The sequence below is a fragment of the Nerophis ophidion genome, linkage group LG07, assembly GCF_033978795.1.
Source record: "Nerophis ophidion isolate RoL-2023_Sa linkage group LG07, RoL_Noph_v1.0, whole genome shotgun sequence".
In the NCBI taxonomy this organism is placed as follows: Eukaryota; Metazoa; Chordata; class Actinopteri; order Syngnathiformes; family Syngnathidae; genus Nerophis; species Nerophis ophidion.
The window spans coordinates 56720627-56741186 of record NC_084617.1 but is presented as its reverse complement, the minus strand read 5'-3'; the positions used below and the strand labels follow the sequence as shown (position 1 = coordinate 56741186).

Here is a 20560-nt window from a genome sequence, read left to right as displayed (position 1 = left end):
TTCCGCTTGAGGGAGCGAAGCATCAAGTGGTTAATTTTTATCTAAAAAGACAGCCCTCAAAGTTCCTCATTTTGAAGAGACACTTAAAAAAGGTCTATAAAGCAAAGTAACAGCTAATTTTGACCAATGCATACCTCAAGAAAATGTTTTAAATGTAGATTACAATCACTATAAGACCACTTTAAGACAAATTCAGTGTTCTGCTGGCTGGTCCTTCTTTTAGCATAAGTGTTGTAAAACACAATTTAAAACCAAACCACGTACAGTGTTAATATTAACACAGATGCAAAATCGCGCTGGGCCAAATAATGGAAAATGTTGCAAAAAATATCTCAAAGATTTGCGCAAAAACAAATGTACAGAGTTAATTTTTTTAATGCTAAAGTTAGGATGTACTGATAAACGGTATTATTGATAACTGTGGTTAAACTCTCAGCCTTTAGTATTACCGTTTTTTTTATTAAAATAATAAAAAACCGTGATTGAAAATTGCACTTTGATAAGCTCACGGACGGACTGGCGCCAGCTCACTATGTTAAATACTAACATGAAAACAAGCGACTTTAACATCTTTCCCTATTTAGAAACAACATACCCCAATCTAAAATTATACAATATAAACACATCTCTGAGCAACTAAGCTATTCAATTGTACACATTGAACCTACCCGCTGTGCTCTTTTGAAACAGCGTGATCGTTCTGTACTCAGAGGAATAAGAGACATAGGTGTTTTTACAGTGCATTCAAAGAGCCCTGAATAGAGTAGGACGCGACGACGGCCATCAAAAAAATTCAAGAATAATGATATATTTGATTTATTATTCACTTTTTATTTAAATACATCTTAAAATGCTACAATACAAACCAATAGTTAAAACAATAAAAGCTTAGCCCAGTGATTTTTTAAACTGGTACATGTACCACTAGTGGTACGCGAGCTCCATTTAGTGGTACACCAAAGAATCCATCCATCCATCCATTTTCTACCGCTTATTCCCTATTGGGGTCGCGGGGGGCGCTGGCGCTATCTCAGCTACAATCGGATCACTTAATTAAATATTGTAATGACATGACTTGAGCCATTATCTCAGTGTTACTGTTGCAACGGAGTGTTATATTATGGTGGCTAAAAACATTAGGTATATTTGTGAAATAAAACCTCTGCCTTTTTTTAATGAATACTTAGACCTACAATGCTAATGTATTTTAAAGTTGGTCATTATAGTGGTACCTGGAGAGCCAAGTGTTTTCTGAGGTGGTACTTAGTGAAAGATGTTTGGGAACCACTGGCTTAGTCAACAAAACAGATAAAATACTAAGACTAAAAACACTATCAGTAAAGGATAAGAAACACAACGCATGCAAAATAGTGGGTTTCCTTACAGTGTGTGTATTTTTTTAGTTATTAAAAATAAAAATTACGTGTTCAAATGATTTCGGTGCGTGTATATGACCTTTTTGAGCACATTCAACAATACCATCATTCTGCGCTCTCTTGTAGTTGTTGCGTTTTTCTTTTTTTCTTGCATAAAAAAGAGAGCACAGTCTACCAAGTCAAATTCCTTGTGTGGTATTTTTACCACTTGACCAATAAAGGTGATTCTGATAATATTGCTAACTGTGACAATTTTGGTCACGATAACTGTGATATTAAATGTTAATAACGTTACAGCCTTGGCTGCAGCCAAATTTCAAATTAAGTTGACTTTTGAGGTTTGTAGTATTTAAATATCATATCAGGTAACTATATTTCTAAAGCCAAAGTCCAATAAATATAGCATTAGTAAGGTTACAAACATTGCATCGCATTCTTTTCAAGCGTCACACAGACATTACAATGTTTGTTTATTTGCTTTGCATTGCATTCTTTTCTAGTGTCACACAGACATTACAATGTTTGTTTATTTGCTGGAGGAGAGATAGCTGCTGTAAGTTCCAGAGGATCTAGAAAACAAGTTTAATGAAGAGCCAGCTGTCTCATTAAGCCACTTACAGCAATACGAAGCAGGAACCCAAACAATCCCTGAAGCCTGAGTGAGAAAGTACTGAGCTCATTAAAAGCAGACAAACGGCTCAGTTCGAGACAGACCGCTTTAAACTTGAGGAATCAAATTACTCAGTTGGCAACATTTTCCAGTCTTAGACAATTTAAAAAAAACTCATAGAATAAATTGTATAATTAGTATTGATCCATGGCAAAGAATGGCAATATGTATAAGTTCCCTTCCTCCTCAGTCCACAAGCACCAAGAAATTAAAGCGGTGAAAAGGAAGCCAAAACTAAGGTCACGTAAGAAGACTGATATTTCTCCTGAGGCAACTAGATCCCGTTGCTTGTAAGAAGGAACTAAAATTTGCAGTAGTGGCGGTGAATCAACCGGATGATTGGAAATCAGAGGCAAGCACTCACCACACAGCATGGGGAAATTACAGCTGAATCAACTATGGAGGAGAGAGCAATCACCATGATGTGTGCCCTTAGTCATCACTGAGAGATGCTCGATCTCAGGAAAAATATTTTACTTTAGTTTGTCTGTTTTTACACTGAAGTAAATGGATACAAAACTTAAAAAGAGCAGGAAAAATTTGCAATAGTTCAACTAAATCTTTTGAATAAACAATGATTTATGAATAATACCATGTATTAAACATAAAGTCAAGACTGATTTTCTTAATGGTGGACTTTTCACTCTTAACCTTCAATGGAAGATTAATTCATTTGGTATTGAGGGAGTATGACCTTTTCAGATTCATGAATAGGTTGATTGTAAACACTAAATTGGCCTTTGTGTGTGAATGTGAGTGTAAATGTTGTCTATCTGTGTTGGCTCTGTGATGAGGGGGTGACTTGTCCAGGGTGTACCCCGCTTTCCACCCGTGTGCAGCTGAGATAGGCTCCAGCACCCCCGTGACCCCAAGAGGGACAAGCGGTAGAGAACCGATGGATGGATGAACTACCCTTACAGTGTTTTACTAAAGCACATCAAGAATCCCACAGTCTGTTGGAACACGTTCTCCTTGTCTGTGTCTTACTGCCTATTCATAACCAGCATCTCCCCACATTTATTATCATGCCCAATTGCTCCTTGTTTTTTTCCTCCTTGTTATTTTGTGCTACCAGGAACCCTCAGATTTCTTGTTCGATTCCAGCATCCGCCATCTTAGTTGCTGCTGGTGTGTCATTGGGCAAGACACTTCACCCCCACCAATAATTATTGTATGGGTTTCCCAGTATAAAATGCTTGGAGACAATTGTGATAAAGCATTTATAAATACTGTATAATGAATGATATTATAGAATTCATGTAATTTCATTAATTCATTACCCACACAGCCCAAGAGAGCTTTAACAGTCCAAAAGTGTTTATTGCCATTAAATGCACATTTGCACCTGATAGAATGAAACATGCACTAAGGTCCCAACACAATATATGCTAGCAATAAAATATAACCAAAAGACTATCTTTAAAAGACAGACAGAAGCCAAACTTGTAACATTCACTAAAAAAGGTATTCGTCCACAAGAGGACTCCAATGTAGCATAATAAAGTGGTACTAAATGATAAATGGGTTGTACTTGTATAGCGCCTTTATACCTTCAAGGTACTCAAAGCGCTTTGACACTTCTTCCACATTTACCCATTCACACACACATTCATACACTGATGGAGGGAGCTGCCATGCAAGGCGCTAACCAGCACCCATCATGAGCAAGGGTGAAGTGTCTTGCTCAGGACACAACGGATGTGACGAGGTTTGTACTAGGTGGGGATTTAACCAGGGACCCTCAGGTTGCGCACGCCCACTCCACCACTGCGCGACGCCGTCCCCGTAAAGCTATCTGGTAAAAATATTGGTAAAAATTGCAATGCCAGTTTTTTCCAATACTGTGCAGCCTTAGACTCGCAATTTATACATACATTTTCAAAGGTGGAACTTAAAACTGAAGAGAGTGGTCAACTACAACTGTTACTTACTGTATGGAGCCAGAAAACTGGCAGTAAGATTTGGTATTGGGGAAAAATTGTTGAATTATAAAATAAACACAAACAATGAAAAACAATATTTTTGTTGAACATTTTTTTGTAGGGGTGTAACGATACGTTTTAAGAACGATTCAATTAGACTCAGAATTTGTAGTTGCGATACGATTCAGGGACGGTATTCTTTTTTTCTGTTTTAAGAATGATACGATCTAAAACGATTTAACTTTTTTTCTTCAATCAACCAGTAGGACTGTGAAATCAATCCTGGATACTGGACACTGCTAGGGAAGTTTCTTATATTCTCGTTATTTCTTGTAAGGTAATTATGCATGAATGAATTATGGGAACAAACAGGCAAGTAAACAACAATTAATGGCTAAATGGCTTATTTGAATAAAGTGCAAGCAACACTTTAGGTTTAATTAACAAGGGGAAACTATTTCTGCTCTCACTTTCAATATTCAAAACATTTTCAATAAAATTACAGTAACCAACAATTCAACAGTATATTTACCTAATACATCTGCTTTTATTTTTCCACATAAAATAGTACAATGTTAATATTAAACTACTTATACCGTTGTTTTTTGACAAAGAAATAATAGTATTACAAAATAAAAATAATATAAAAAATCAGTCCAAAACGGCCCGATCCATCCACATTCAGAATTGTCTGCCGGTCGTAAGTGATCCCGGAGTGACCACGCTGTAAGCCAGCCATGAAATTTGCAGAATTGTCCGGTATTTTTGCCAAATGTTCCATCTTTACCAAGAGCCCCTCGACGCCGAAGCCCATCCGGGCGACGCCATCTTGTTAAGAAAAGGCGTTAACAAAATAAAAGCATGTAAACAACATACGCAAATGTGCGATAAAATAATTGTCGGCGTTAATAGATTGATGAGTTAACTCGTAATTAACGCATTAATTTGCCCACTCCTAATATATATATATGAAGATTGACATTGAAAAACATGTAATAATAAAAATAATATCCACCAAAAATGTTGGATTTTTTCCAATGGTAAATGGGTTGTACTAGTGTAGCGCTTTTCTACCTTCAAGGTACTCAAAGCGCTTTGACACTATTTTTACATTCGCACACACATTCACAGACTGATGGGGGGAGCTGCCATGCAAGGCCCTAACCGCAACCCATCAGGAGCAAGGGTGAAGTGTCTTGTTCAAGGACACAACGGACGTGACGAGGTTGGTAGAAGGTGGGGATCGAGCCAGGAACCTTCAGGTTGATGGCACGGCCACTCTCCCAACTGTCCCCAATGTTTGTATTTTTTATTTTTTTTATTCAACATGTTAAAATGCCAAAACGTGTTCTGATCCAAAACAATTTCTTCTACAATCCCATTTTTTTAATACCATAACTTTACTGGCAGTGTTTTGGTGGCTTAGTTATTTCTATATAAGGTTTATGTCTGTCAAGAAAATGAACAACAAAAAAGTAAATCAATCTCCCTCAGGCAAGCAGGATTCTTTAGTACAAAACAAAATTAAAAACAAAGCACAGCAACAAAAAATACCACACAAGCTGCCATTTTGCAACATCCTCTCATACTAAGAAATTGGAGGTAGTGCATGACAGATCCTTCAGTAAAATATGAAAATAAAGCAGCTGCAGATGGCTTTACAGCACATAAATATACTTATACACATCTTGATGATGCATGCAATGAATGTTGACAGGTATTTTTTTCAAAACATTCTGTAATAGCAAGTATGGTGTTATTATGAATAAAATATTATGCAATAGATCTTGGCACCCCGCCATGGCAAAAAAAAAAAACCACCACGCTCTAAAAATAAGTTTGTTTTTTTATTTGAAAATAAATGTAAGTAATATAATGTAGACAAGGATATGCATCGCCTATTTTGTGCGCACTACTGACAAGTGATGCGACAAAAATTTGGCCACTGAAACAAGACTTAAATTACCAAAACAGGATGTTGTGACGTGTAGGCAAGACCCACGCCATTGTCTGGAGCAGTGGCAGCAAGTCTTCAATGTGGATTTACTTTAATATATCCGAGACAGCAGTCTACACAACATGTGTCAATCAACAGGACAGCGGTAGCTTTTAAGGAGAGAAAATGTAGCTGAAGCAGCAGCGCAAAGCAAGTGTGACATCAGGCTGGCTGCAGATCTCGCAGTTCATCACGCACATCGAGGAACAGAAGTAAAGAGTCTCTAAAGTACAGTCTCAAATAACACCATAAAAAGATGCCATAGTACATGTCCATTTTACAATAAGCAGCAACAAATAATACATTTTAGCAAAAGAGAAAGAATATATGTTAATATTAAGACAGATTTTTTTTTAAATGCATATATATAACAATTTTAAAGAAAATATATGCATCAACGCTGATTATGCAAATTATATAATGTCATATTGACCACACCCTAGCAGCCTTCCCATAACTACTAGTATATTGGCAATCCGGGAGAAACCCTGTGTATAGACTATGCTATCGTTTGATAATTGTATTTATTAATGTATTCTATACAGTGTGTTTAAATTATGCCACTTTATAGCTGAACTGTGTAATAAAATAAGATTAAAACCTAGTATATAAATTGTACTTCTTTATGTATATTATTGGATCAAAACATACTGATCAAACTCTTACTTACATTTCCTACATACCGATGTTGAAAATAATAGATGATACAAAGTACAAGTACCATAGAGGATAGAAATCAGCATCTTGCCAGATGCAAATGCACAAAACAAACACAAATACACATTCTCATATACTTACAAGTGCAAGCCTTTGTTTTTAATCCTCTTTCTATTTTCCCCTTAGACCTTGTAGGACAAAATAGCAATTGAATAGACTGTCTATTCAAAAATGGAACCCCTTATAGGAGAAAAAACTGAATTAAGGGCTCACTGAAAGAGAAACCTTACAGTGAGTGAGAAGGCGCATGAAGAGGAGCGAGTACTGGTGAGAATGTGGTAGTGGGGGAGAAATACATGGATGTGTATCGCGACCAGCAGACTGGAAGAAGGAAGGAGGGGTGGAAAAGCAAGCGTGATGAAAGTGTTTTTGATCTTTCCGCCCTTTGTCTCTGATTCAGGACCATGGATAGAACACAGATAAAAAACATATTACATTGTAATTGGGTCAGTATAGATATTCATAATGCATAAACCAATAAAATAAATGAAGGATAAGCTTAATCACAAACATACACAAACTGTATGTAGACCCGCTTTAAGAATATCGCCAAATTGATCAAAAATGCGCAAAAAATTATGGTTCAGGTTTTTACCTTTTAATCCCTTTTTCTTACAAACAACAAAACATTGAGGTACAATAATAAAAACAATTATAATAATAATAAAAAGCAAACTTTAAACTTACACTAACTTTAAGAATTATGTAATGATACACTTGGTGATGGACAAGCTGCCATAATGGGACACATTTTTTTTCTTTTTCCAGTAACTATAAAGCAGAGCCACTAATGAGAGGGTGAGCATGGCAATGACACCCTCTTATGGAAGCAAGGGGAAACAGTGCCACCTGCTGAACAAATGGATGACAGTACAATTTGGCTCCTTAGAATCCTGTCCAAGCCTGATTTAAAAACAAGGTATAAGGAGGAAGTTTCCTAAATAAAAGCTAAGGCAGTGATTACACAGAATCAAAAAGCTGAATCAGTCACAATCCGTTCAGAAATAAAAGATGTGAGGGCTTCCGTATTCAATGAAAGTATCCTAACTTTTAAATATGAAAGTATCCATTTTCTACCGCCTGTCCCTCAAGGGTCGCGAGTGTGACGAGAGCCTATCCCAGCTTAATTTGGGCGAAAGGCGGTGTACACCCTGGACAAGTTGCCACCTCATCACAGAGCAAACACAGACACAAGGTCCAATAAACATAATTCCAAGTCTTAAAACTGGTTTCATCCACTCGTGATGAAGTGAGACTTTGTGCGGTGAGTCACACACTTCACATGTGATCAATAGCAGCCATCTCCTCTTGATAGGAAGTGGGAAGTTGATGAGCAGAGATAACTTGTCAAAGAAGTGTGTTTGTGGCAAGTGTGATTCTGAATGTCTGATTCTGATAAGAGCCCACAAAAACAAAGTCCACTGCTGTGTTAATACAAAGCTATTCTAAATGATCATCTTTTTTTTAGCAACAACTTCACATACTCCTTCAATAAGGGATTGTACCCAGGGCAACCTTAACCTAAGAGGGGGGCTGAAGGGGTTTTGACTACCGCCAAATCTCAACCTCCCTAACGACACTCTCCAGAACTAAAAATACCCCCTCCAAACCTAAACACTATGAATGCCAATCAATTTATTCCACAGTGGAAATCGGGGCCCCTGATTGGGTGGGGGTCCAGGTAAGCCTGTGCATTTAGTCAAGCCCGTGCATTCAGGCGGTCATGAGTGTACCCATTATGCAGCAATTTCAACCACTATGTATAATAAAGCAAATAAAGCTGGGGTCAATTCTGTAGAGGTAGGTTGTATGTATAGCTGTATAAACTATAGTTATTAAACAATATAGTAAATACTCGGGATGTTCCGATCAACATTTAACTCCCTGTATTTTTGGCCACAGATCAAATCCAATTTCCAGTCCCGATTTGATTATTTAACAATAACTGAAATATTTTATAGCGAGTAACTTAAGTAGACACAAAAACACATTTTCAAAAAGCTTGTCTTATTAAATTTAGAATTTGCTGTATTTGTTGTAAATCACGATTCTATTGCATTACTACATTTGTGGTATTGAACACTACATGCAATTTTCTTGAAAAGGGTCATAAATGTGTATTTTTTTACATTAAAAACAATTCCTTGTGGTCTAAAAAACATGTAATGGTGGTTCTTTGGTCAAAATGTAGAATACATTATGTTTTACAGACCATTTACAAAACGCTTTCTTCAGGATGTGCCGTTTTGTGGGCGGTGTTATTTATGTGCCTCCACTTCGTCAGCCGTGGAGTAGTTTTTAGTGCTTCCATAGCGAGTCGACAGACAGATATAAGTTTTAACTATAAGTTCATTTTTATTGGAAATGGAGGATACATGTGCATGTACGAGCCAGTCCACCCCACAAAAAGAGGATAAAGAAAAAGAAGGAGCGTATTGACTATAGAGGTCGGGAAAATCATCAATTTTTAGATGCATCGCAATTTGGACCTGGATGATTATTGAAATTGATTAGTAAACGTCCATACTCGATAATCGATTTCTTTACTGTGAATAAAGTAATGCAGACAGTTCTAAAATTTGGCTGACTGCAGTGAGCCACCTCACCCAGAGATCCGACGAGCTCCTTTATTACAAGGTACTTATGGACCAGTTTTGCACACATTTTCATTAGTTTAATAAATGTGAGAATTAATTAGTTTCCTATTACAAATTTTAAAAAACATTTAAGTTGCAAGTGAAGAACGCTTTTGTAGTGAAACAAAAATAAATGTAAAATTGCATCAATATACATAAATACATAACTATACACTTTTTTAGCCCAATGCGGCCCCCAGGGCAAAAGGTCAGGACCTGGGGTGACCACTCCTTATGCATCAGTTGGTGAGGTCTCTGCGCCCTGACGTGTCTACATGCAAGAGGATTCCCTGCTGGCCCCACTATGGACTAGACTCTCACATTATTAACTGCATCCACTCGGCATCCATTGCATTCATTGCATCTATTCTTAATACTTGTTATTTCTGGCGGGCGTTGTACTCTGTTTCTGTCTCTTTTCCTCTGCGTATAGAACGATCATTGTGTTCTAAAAGAGCATAGCTTTTGGGTTCAATTGAAAAAATTCATAATTAAATATCTTAATTTCGATATAAAACGCTAAGACTAATCAGGATTGCTAAAAGAAAAATCGATTCACATTCAAATTGTAATTTATTATCTATTCCGATTCTAAATCAACTCACAATTTTCGAGAATCGTTTTAGAAAAAAAAAAAAAAAAAAGTTTTTAAAGAAGTAATTTTTGGATTAAAAATAGACAATCATAATTGATATTATTATTATTATTATTATCGTTGTTATTATTACTGATGTACTGTTTTTCATTTTTTTGTCCATCCATCCATCCATTTCCTACCGCTTATTCCCTATATTGTATTTGTAGAGTATGTCCTCTCAAATGCATTGCATATTTCTAGTAAAGCTTGGACTGGGTTGGAGATGGGGTTGCTCAATCTTATTTTTACCAGATTGATTAACGTTTTGTAATTTTATAAATAACATTTTAACAATAAATTAAAAAAATACGTTTTTTGGGGGGGCCTACAGAGCGCTTCTAAGTTATACGTCAGTGCCAAGAAGAACTTTTATAACATGTTTAGAAAAGGTTTTATTATCACTTTTATACCAAATAATCAATGACAAAAACCTTGCTGAATCAAGAATCGATTCGGAATGGAATCGACACCCTAAGAGTCGGAATCAAATCAAATCGTAAGGTTCCCAAAGATTCCCACCTCTAATACTAAACGTCGGGAGTTTTACCACGGTTATCATTATTATTATTGTTTATCGTTACATCCCTAGTGTGTAACATGTTTAGCCATTCATTTTCATCTAGACTTCCAGTAATAATGCTGCTTGGAGGAAAGTTTTTCACCAAGGTGGTAAGGATTAGTATCTTAGAAGTGTTTTTGCACTGTGGATTAATTTGGTCTCAAGTTGGTCTAAAATATGAGCCGGTGTTTTGGCACCCTCTTGGAATTCATGCAACTCTTGCATTTGTGTACAAGTAATCCGAAATGTAATGGTTTCTCTCTGAGCGTGCATCTCTTTTTTAAAGGAATCTTTCACGTGAGTGCAATCTTTAGCCATGTAAACATTCAGACAAAGCTGTGGGGAAGATCGGCTGGGTTCAGTTAAAAAAATATGGGCTCTGATCCAATCCCATGATTGGCGCCAGGACATCTCGAGTATTTACTTTAGATTATGAATATACAGTACAACAAACACCTTAAGATACAAATTTACAGGAAACTTGGGCTAAAAAGGGCTGCAAATCTACATGGAGTATTTGACTTTCAGAAGCGAGGTCAGAGGAATATTTAGCCCGACTCACTCTGAAGTTGCTCTGTGGCAAAAACTCATTGGTTTAAATCAGGTGAAAAGACTGGAGGAAAAGGTCCTTTCATTCTCCTACAGCTGTGGGCAATGGTCTGTTGTCATGCTGCATAAAAAGCAAACCTGCTCATTTGCTTTTTGGTGAGGGTACTTGGCTGCCCTCATCTGGCTAAAGCTGGAATGTTAACAGTGTAAAAGAAGTACAATGCCAGTGAAAACATCACCTCTGCTGAATTTTAATTATCAAGGCACAATGGAGACCAACAGTTCCCCAAAAATCCAATATAAGCAGCTACTGTATATTTTAATTGAGTCAATATGGTAGCATAATAACATATCCCACTTTAAACACAGCTATGTTTGCTTGGCAGGTAACAGCCAAGCCTTTATTTACTCAGATTACAGTAGATTCCTTTAAGAATGCCTCATGAGTAGGGTGGGTCTACTCTTTTGATGCCAACATAGAGATTCACTTTCCATAATTAAGTCGTTAGCTGCACTTACCAGACAGGTTGGGTGTCATACGGATGGCTTTAGCTTTGGCTAACTCCAGCGCCGTGACCCACCGCTGCCGCTCCACTTCGGTGCTAGCTTTCAGGTGGTATGTGCGGCCGCCGCTGCTCAGGACAACGTTGCAGGCGTCCTCTGTGTCGATGTGAGCAGTGGCTAGGTTGATGGTCCCACGGCATGTGTGTGCCATCTCCGCCTGTGTCCTGCAACAGAAAAGATGCATAGAGCGTGAACGACCGGAAATATTCTATGTATGCTCCTGTCGGTTGTGGGTGTCTAGAAAACAAGGATAGCGCCTGTCCCCAAAGGCAAACAAAGAAAAACAGTGTGAGCAATGATAGAACAAAGTGTGAATGGCAAAAGGGACAGCAAAGCAACCAAGCAAGTGAAGCCAAACTGTAGTATCAATGTTTGTTAACCAAACTAAAGCAAATAACTACACTGTGTTATTAATATGTATCGTGACTTATTTGCAATTACACTTCTTGTGACTTGCTAGATTTAATTTGTTCAACTAAAGACCTTGACAACTTGACAAGTGTGAATGGCAAAAGGGACAGCAAAGCAACCAAGCAAGTGAAACCAAATTGTAGTATCAATGTTTAGTAACAAAACTTAAGCAAATAACTACACTGTGTTATTAATATGTATCGTGACTTATTTGCAAATACACTTCTTGTGACTTGCTAGATTTAATTTGTTCAACTAAAGACCTTGACAACTTTGTGGTATGTTGGCTGACACGCACTGCTGCTGGCGAGAGTTGGTCCATAATTTCCCATTGGAGAAAGGAGTGCATGGACGCTTTATAGGATTAACATCCACGACCAGAGTGAAACATCACATGGTGAGACGGTTGTTTCAAATGAAACGACAAAGCTTTCACATGACCACAAAAACTGTAATTTAGGAGCAAGTATCATGTGGCTCCTCCGTGAGAGATAGTACTCATTCATTCATTCCTGAGAGTGTCCTCGATACCAGCTCTAGGACACTGACAGGATGGCGTCTCACTCAATATGTCAGGTACCCAGGAGTTCTGCCATGCGCTAACTCCCATTACACAGCTTCTAATCCAGAACAAGTGATGTACTTAACAGTATTAAGAGAGACAAAGCTACAATGGGGGGGAAGACAAGCTGTGTGGACAACCGACGTTTTGGCTTTAACAGTTTGATGTACAGTGCCTGCGTAAATAAGTCAACAAAGCTGGATGAGTGAGAGAAGATCCAGGTCTACTCAGTAGGGAGGCAGGGCCATGCAAAGACCATGGATTTGTACAGTCATGAAAGCTAAACTACAGTACAGTCTGTGGCACTGAGGTGCTAGCAGGGGGAAGGATGTGCTGAGGGACAAGACCGTTAGTAAGCTGGGGTCCACCTGTCCTTCTTCATAAAACACATATTGGCTAATCTGGTGCATGTAATAACACTGAACATGCTGACAGTGCACACAGGGACAGGGTGAGGAAATTACCAACAACACCCAGCTGGAGAATGCAGATAAGCTTGTTATGACTGACACAATATGACGGAAGAGAACTGGACAAACATTGATTGGTAATACAAGAAAAGAAAGTCAGCGCAAACAAAAACAAAGGACATAAGATACTGGAAAAATGCTAAAACAATGTTTTTTTGTTCTCTTGTCTAAGCGTTCGAGCAATTGGTGATTGCTGCAAAGGAAGCTCCGCTTGATAACATGATAACATAAGTGGTCAAATATATACTGTACATTTCATTGGCTAAACATGCGCTAAAATGCATTTACCTTTGTTTATGATCAGCTACTTTCTTTTCATGCATTGTAGTTGCGCCACAGTGGAAACTGAGCGTCCATTGACTGTAATGGAGGAGCATTGTTCTACTGAAGCCAAACTACACAAATGGATATAAGGATAAATGCACGGCATTGTTCCGCCCATCTGACGGCAAGCGTCTCTAGAAGTGTATGGTAAGTGGGCTTGGACTCGGCTGGCCTGGAAGCCAGGCTTCCTCCACATGTTGATTGGATGATCTGCCTAAGGTTAAATCCCTTTTTGAGTGGCAGGAAAATGGCAGAGCATTTTTCAAATATCCTTCTTTTGTTCCAAGTTGATATGGAGAATTTTACAATGTGGCGTTTTCTTTGTGGGAACTAGCTACAGGGGTCTGCTACCCGCGGCTCTGAAGCCACAAGAAGCTCTTTCATGCCTCTGCTCTGGCGCCCTTTGGCTTGCCTTTGAAACAAAAATGTCAATAAATAATGGTCATTTAATTGTTTTTATTTTTTTCAGTTTAATTTAAGTTTGGTGTTCTTGTAATATACAAATATTACATATTTTAATATTTTGTTGATTGAAATATACACCACAGCCCCTGTGCTTCATATTTTGCTGCAAAACAATTGTATTGCTTTTAGCGGTCAACTCACGTAAGCTATCAATGGATAGATTAAAAAAGATAAACATTTCTGATGGAAATAGAACATGTAATGCTTCATGGACAGATTAATTTAATTTCCCTATTGTCGAGGTTGGTTCACATGTGCGTTCAATATGTGAGGATTAAATAGCAAACAAGCCAAAAAAATTAAATGTTCAAAGACATTTTCAAAACATAAATTATAGCTATAGCATCTGCAGAAAAAAAAAACACACAGCATTCACAGAAAAATACCCAGCTGAAAAGGCCGAAAAAGAACAGTTTCAGAACTGCTTGGGCAATCTGGTTAGGGCAAATATACTTGGTAAGTCGTTTTCTGACTAGTGTTTAATTTCATAAATGCTATAACATAAGTGTAATGAAATTGCCAATGGTGTTATCATCATTTTAGGGATCTAGGTGGGTTTTATTTTGTGGGAAATGGGCTCAAATGCCTCTTCGTATGCTGAAGATTGCCGACACCTGGTCTAGCATGTTTATATCTTATATATGTTATTGGAAACTGTACTTGTGTTCAGAAAGTACAAACCCCGTTTCCATATAAGTTGGGAAATTGTTTTAGATGTAAATATAAACGGAATACAATGATTTGCAAATCATTTTCAACCCATATTCAGTTGAATGCACGACAAAGACAACATATTTGATGTTCAAACCGATAAACGTTTTTTTTTTGCAAATAATCATTAACTTTAGAATTTGACACCAGCAACACGTGACAAAGAAGCTGGGAAAGGTGGCAATAAATACTGATAAAGTTGAGGAATGCTCATCAAACATTTATTTGGAACATCCCACAGGTGTGCAGGCTAATTGAGAAAAAGTTGGTGCCATGATTGGGTATAAAAACAGCTTCCCAAAAAATGCTCAGTCTTTCACAAGACAGGATGGGGCGAGGTACACCCTTTTGTCCACAACTGCGTGAGCAAATAGTCAAACAGTTTAAGAACAACGTTTATCAAAGTGCGATTGCAAGAAATTTAGGGATTTCAACATCTACAGTCCATAATATCATCAAAAGGTTCAGAGAATCTGGAGAAATCACTCCGCGTAAGCGGCATGGCCGGAAACCAACATTGAATGACCGTGACCTTCGATCCCTCAGACGGCACTGTATCAAAAACCGACATCAATCTCTAAAAGATTATCACCACATGGGCTCAGGAACACTTCAGAAAACTACTGTCACTAAATACAGTTCATCGCTACATCTCTAAGTGCAAGTTAAAGCTCTACTATGCAAAGCGAAAGCCATTTATCAACAACATCCAGAAACGCCGCCGGCTTCTCTGGGCCCGAGGTCATCTAAGATGGACTGATGCTAAGTGGAAAAGTGTTCTGTGGTCTGACGAGTCCACATTTCAAATTGTTTTTGGGTATCTTTGACATTGTGTCATCCGGACCAAAGGGGAAGGGAACAATCCAGACTGTTATCGACGCAAAGTTCAAAAGCCAGCATCTGTGGTGGTATGGGGGTGCATTACTGCCCAAGGCATGGGTAACTTACAAATCTGTGAAGGCACCATTAATGCTGAAAGGTACATACAGGTTTTGGAACAACATATGCTGCCATCTAAGCGCCGTCTTTTTCATGGACGCCCCTGCTTATTTCAGCAGGACAATGCCAAGCCATATTCAGCACGTAATACAACAGCGTGGCTTTGTAAAAAAAAAAATTGTGCGGGTACTTTCCTGGCCCGCCTGCAGTCCAGACCTGTCTCCCATCGAAAATGTGTGGCGCATTATGAAGCGTAAAATACGACAGCGGAAACCCGGACTATTGAACGACTGAAGCTCTACATAAAACAAAAATGGGAAAGAATAACACTTTCAAAGCTTCAACAATTAGTTTCCTCAGTTCCCAAATGTTTATTGGGTGTTGTTAAAAGAAAAGGTGATGTAAGGCAGTTGTGAACAGGCCCTTTCCCAACTACTTTGGCACGTGTTGCAGCCATGAAATTCTAAGTTAATTATCATTTGCAAAAAAAAAATAGACGCCAGCGCCCCCCGCGACCCCGGGAGTGAATAAGCGGTAGAAAATGGATGGATGGAAAATAACATTTATGAGTTTGAACATCAAATATCTAGTCTTTGTAGTGCATTCAATTGAATATGGGTTGAAAAGGATTTGCAAATCATTGTATTCCGTTCATATTTACATCCGACACAATTTCCCAAATTATATGGAAACGGGGTTTGTAAAAAAGTAAAAACAACTTTTAAAACTTGAAAGACCAGAAGCCGTCACTTGTACAAGCTGGCTTTTCCACTGACCATCATGGCCAATATTAGCACCCTGAACAACAAAACGAACCATACTCATCTAAGATCTACACCCAACAGACTGTGAGTGAAACATCTTATTTATACTGTTTTACATTGTTTTATTGTAATCGCATCGAAGAGAGAGGTATACGTCATTTCAATTATCTATATGTACTAACAAAGGCCTGTACCAATGCTCAATTGACAATTGACAAGACTATGGAATCTTGTGTCTCCTCTGTGTTTTTTCCCTTAAAAAAGATTAGCGAGATTTTCCAGTGTTGTTGGACACTTTGGCAACGAAAATTAAAGCACTCTACTCATAGTTAAGCAAATTAGGTGAGTATGTCATATATGCTCCCGCCCACGCTGCAATTGTAGTGCAGTTCCGTAAGAACTGCTGCACTACAGTTATTGTACTGTATTGTGATGTCCATGCTCGAAGAGGAACTAAAACCCAAAATATATATTCTTTGAAAATATATTTTGTCTTTTTTCCAAGAAAAGTCTATGGTTCAATGTTTAGTATCAAGCTTTGTTAACTGTCTTAGTTGAATTAATTGGAAAGTTACACAGTGCTCTTGTGAAACTTATGCAACACCCTGCTGTGGGAACTCAGATAAGGGTTTACTGTTCCATGATTGCAAGCTGAACTGGTAAAAGCATGACTTTGAGGTGCTGAACTCCCAGTTGAGGACTCTCTGTCTCTCTTCTGGTTGACAGGAAGTAAAAAGTAACAGGCCACCTCTTCAATGGAAGCCCAAACCGTATCCACTGATAGGGAAGCTCCAGCAGCATTCAGTCCTTTAATGCCCTATAATCTTCCCTAAAGCAGCTGAACATATCTAATTTAAGGAGGTGAAAGTAGCCCTGAGAGCATTAAAACGAGAATGGAAAGTCAATTAGAAAATTGAAAATTAAAAAAATTAAATAATCTTGGTGAGAACTGCACAATAAGGCTCTCTGGGCGATTAAGTGAAGAGAGTACAAGGCTGACAAGGCATAAAAGAGCCACCCTTGCCCTGTGAGGCTGAAAAAAGGAAGCAATAACAAGTGCAATGGTGCATCTCAATAAAAATCATTACAAGTAAACAAAGGCAGGTGCTGAGAGTGGCAGTCGAGGCATTGACTAATTATGCTACCATGTCGCTGCACTTTGCTTTCCCAGCGACGTGTTAGGGTGAAAAGTATTTTCCTTCCACAACAGCAGGCCTTTGGAATCCGAGTGATCTCTCAGATCGTTGACTAGCCCTCTAATTGCCCTCCAGTCTTGTCACCACTGATTTATTGCTGATACAATACGACCTTTTTAAAATGGCCAACTAATACCTATCCCAGGTCTGCTCTTAAATCTATACTGTATCTGACCTTTTAGTATACGAAGACACATTATCATAAAATGTTATAACACTGGGGGGGTTGGATGTCGAGGAGGCTTAAACGCAAAGACAGCAATCACCTTAGACCATAATGGACTATTAATAGAAGGTGGAGGCAATAGGCGGCTCTGCTTTCACCATTGGGCTGTGATACCCATGCCCGTGTGTCAAATAACATTGAACTGATGATAACACAACAAGGCCATTGAACTTGGTGAACTGGATAGGACTAAAATATATATATATATATATATATATTTTTTTTTTTTTTAACCTGACATTTATCCAAAAGCATGCCTGTTGGGAGTAAGCAGACACGTTGACATTTGCAAAGACATTCAAACTAGTAGGGGTGTAGCGATTCGGCATCCTTATGGCTCGGTACATACCTCCGTATTAAGGCCGTAATCCTGTTCATTTTCCAAACTGAGAGGGATCAAAATGCAAAATATAAACCTGCCCAGCTTTTGTGTTCAAAGATTTTTAAAATGAATAAAAGGAAGCATGAAAATGCAATTGCAAACTGCTAGTTCATTCTATAGTAAATACAATTCTCAAATAGAATTAAAGTAAATTCTGATTCACAATACCTGGGCTTGTGGTGGTTGGTCTCAACACCAAATGTACACTTCTTGTGCCTCACTTAAAATTGTTGGGAAGTGGGAAATAGCTACAGAGCTTCCAGTTCTGTACAGCTGCGTACTGATTGAGGTAGAACGCGATTCAATTGCGAATCAGGGGCTACAATTTAATTATAAATCGATTATTTATACATCTTAATTAACATGTTGTATATCAATATCAATCTTATATATATATATATATATATATATATATATATATATATATATACACATACATATTAGGGGTGTTGTAAAAAATCGATTCGAATACGAATCGAAATGCGTTGTGCGATTCAGAATCGATTCTCATTTTTAAAAATTCGATTTTTTTTTTTAAATATAGATTTTTTTTTATTTTTTTTTTATCAATCCAACAAAACAATACACAGCAATACCATAACAATGCAATCCAATTCCAAAACCAAACCTGACCCAGCAACACTCAGAACTGCAATAAACAGAGCAATTGAGGAGACACAAACACGACACAAAACAAACCAAAAGTAGTGAAACAAAAATGAATATTATCAACAACAGTATCAATATAAATTATAATTTCAGCATAGCAGTGATTAAAAATCCCTCATTGACATTATCATTAGACATTTCATTAAAAAAAAAAAAAGAACAATAGTGTCACAGTGGCTTACACTTGCATCGCATCTCATAAGCTTGACAACACACTGTGTCCAATGTTTTCACAAAGATAAAATAAGTCATATTTTTGGTTTGTTTAATAGTTTAAAAAAAATACGTTATTGCAATTAGTTGATAAAACGGTGTCCTTTACAATTATAAAAGCTTTAAAAAAAAAAAAAACTACTCTGCTAGCATGTCAGCAGACTGGGGTAGGTCCTGCTGAAATCCTATGTACTGAATGAATACAGAATCGTTTTGAGTCGGAAAAATATCGTTTTTGAATCGAGAATCGAATCGAATTGGAAAAATCGATATTTTATCGAATCGTGACCCCAAGAATCGATATTGAATCGATCTGAATACATGTATTTGATACACCCCTACAATCAAATGTCACTATTTATATACTTAGAACGTGATTATTCCGTACTGCAGACTAGATTTGTGCAACATACATGTCTATGGCACACAACAGAGTCACTGGTAGTATAGTGGTTCACTATGTTGACTTTTTTGGGTTCAGTTTCAACTCAGCGACAGTGAGAATGTGAGTGTGAATGGTTGTTTGTCTACAGTATATGTGCTTTGTGACGAGTGTAATCTGCCTATTGCCCATAGTCAGCTGGGATAGGCTAAACCAGCTTCCCTGCCACCCAGAACAGGATAAGGGCAATACAAAATAGATGGCTAAATTGAACAAATTATATATTATTTTAACAAATTTGGACAGAACCTTCAAGTTTGACTTAACTTTTTTTGAGACATTAGATCAGGGGTCGGGAACCTTTTTAGCTGAGAGAGCCATGAAAGCCAAATATTTCAAAATGTATTCCCGCGAGAGCCATATAATATTTTTTAACACTGAATACAGCTAAATGCGTGCGTTTTTAAGTAAGACCAACATTTTTAGAGTATAACAAGTCTCCTATTCTTTTTAATAACACTGTTATTCTAAAGCTAACCAATAATAAATATAATACTTCTTCCCATTATTGCAACTTTGTCAGGGTTATTTGGTGTCGAACCCCAAGATGCAGAGATGGAGGCAGGCATGGAGTGAGCAAACATGATTTTAATATAAATACTAAGACAAAACCAAACAAAGGGTTCAAACCAAAAGCGCGCACGTGGGCGGATAAAAAATAAAAGGCCTTTAGCATAGAAGCTAACAAGAAACAAAAATGAACTTTAGCATGGAAGCTAGAGGATCACAAACAGAAAAACTGGAAATAGCTATGCCTAACAAAAACAGCTTACCGCTACTACGACCGGGACAAGATGTAGCATGACAGGTAATAGCTGTAACAAAACGACAGGTAGCACGACAAGAGTGACATGAGGCAACGACAATACAAATGACAATACAATAATCCAGCAACTGACACAAGACAAAGGAGGTACAAATAGGAGCCGGCTGATTGGCAAGGGGTGTGGCCAGATGCCAATCAGCCGCAGCTGAAAGGGAACACAGCACTCAGGGAACAAGACAGGAAGCTGACAAAACAAGAGCACTAGACAGGAACTATGGACAGGAAATACTAAACACACTGAGAAGGAACACAGCACTCAGGGAACAAGACAGGAAGCTGACAAATTAAGAGCACTTGACAGGAACTAAAAGACAGGAAATACTAAACACAGGAA

General features: G+C 37.8%; 1 protein-coding gene across 2 annotated transcripts in view; it reads right to left on the bottom strand.

The window, feature by feature from the left end:
* Positions 1 to 20560, bottom strand: part of osbp2b (oxysterol binding protein 2b) — an 82835-nt gene that overhangs the window by 54785 nt on the left and 7490 nt on the right. For both annotated transcript variants that reach the window (XM_061906599.1, XM_061906598.1), the window contains exon 2: positions 11582 to 11790. In XM_061906599.1, coding sequence (XP_061762583.1) covers positions 11582 to 11790 — 209 coding nt within the window. The remainder of the gene's footprint in view (positions 1 to 11581; positions 11791 to 20560) is intronic.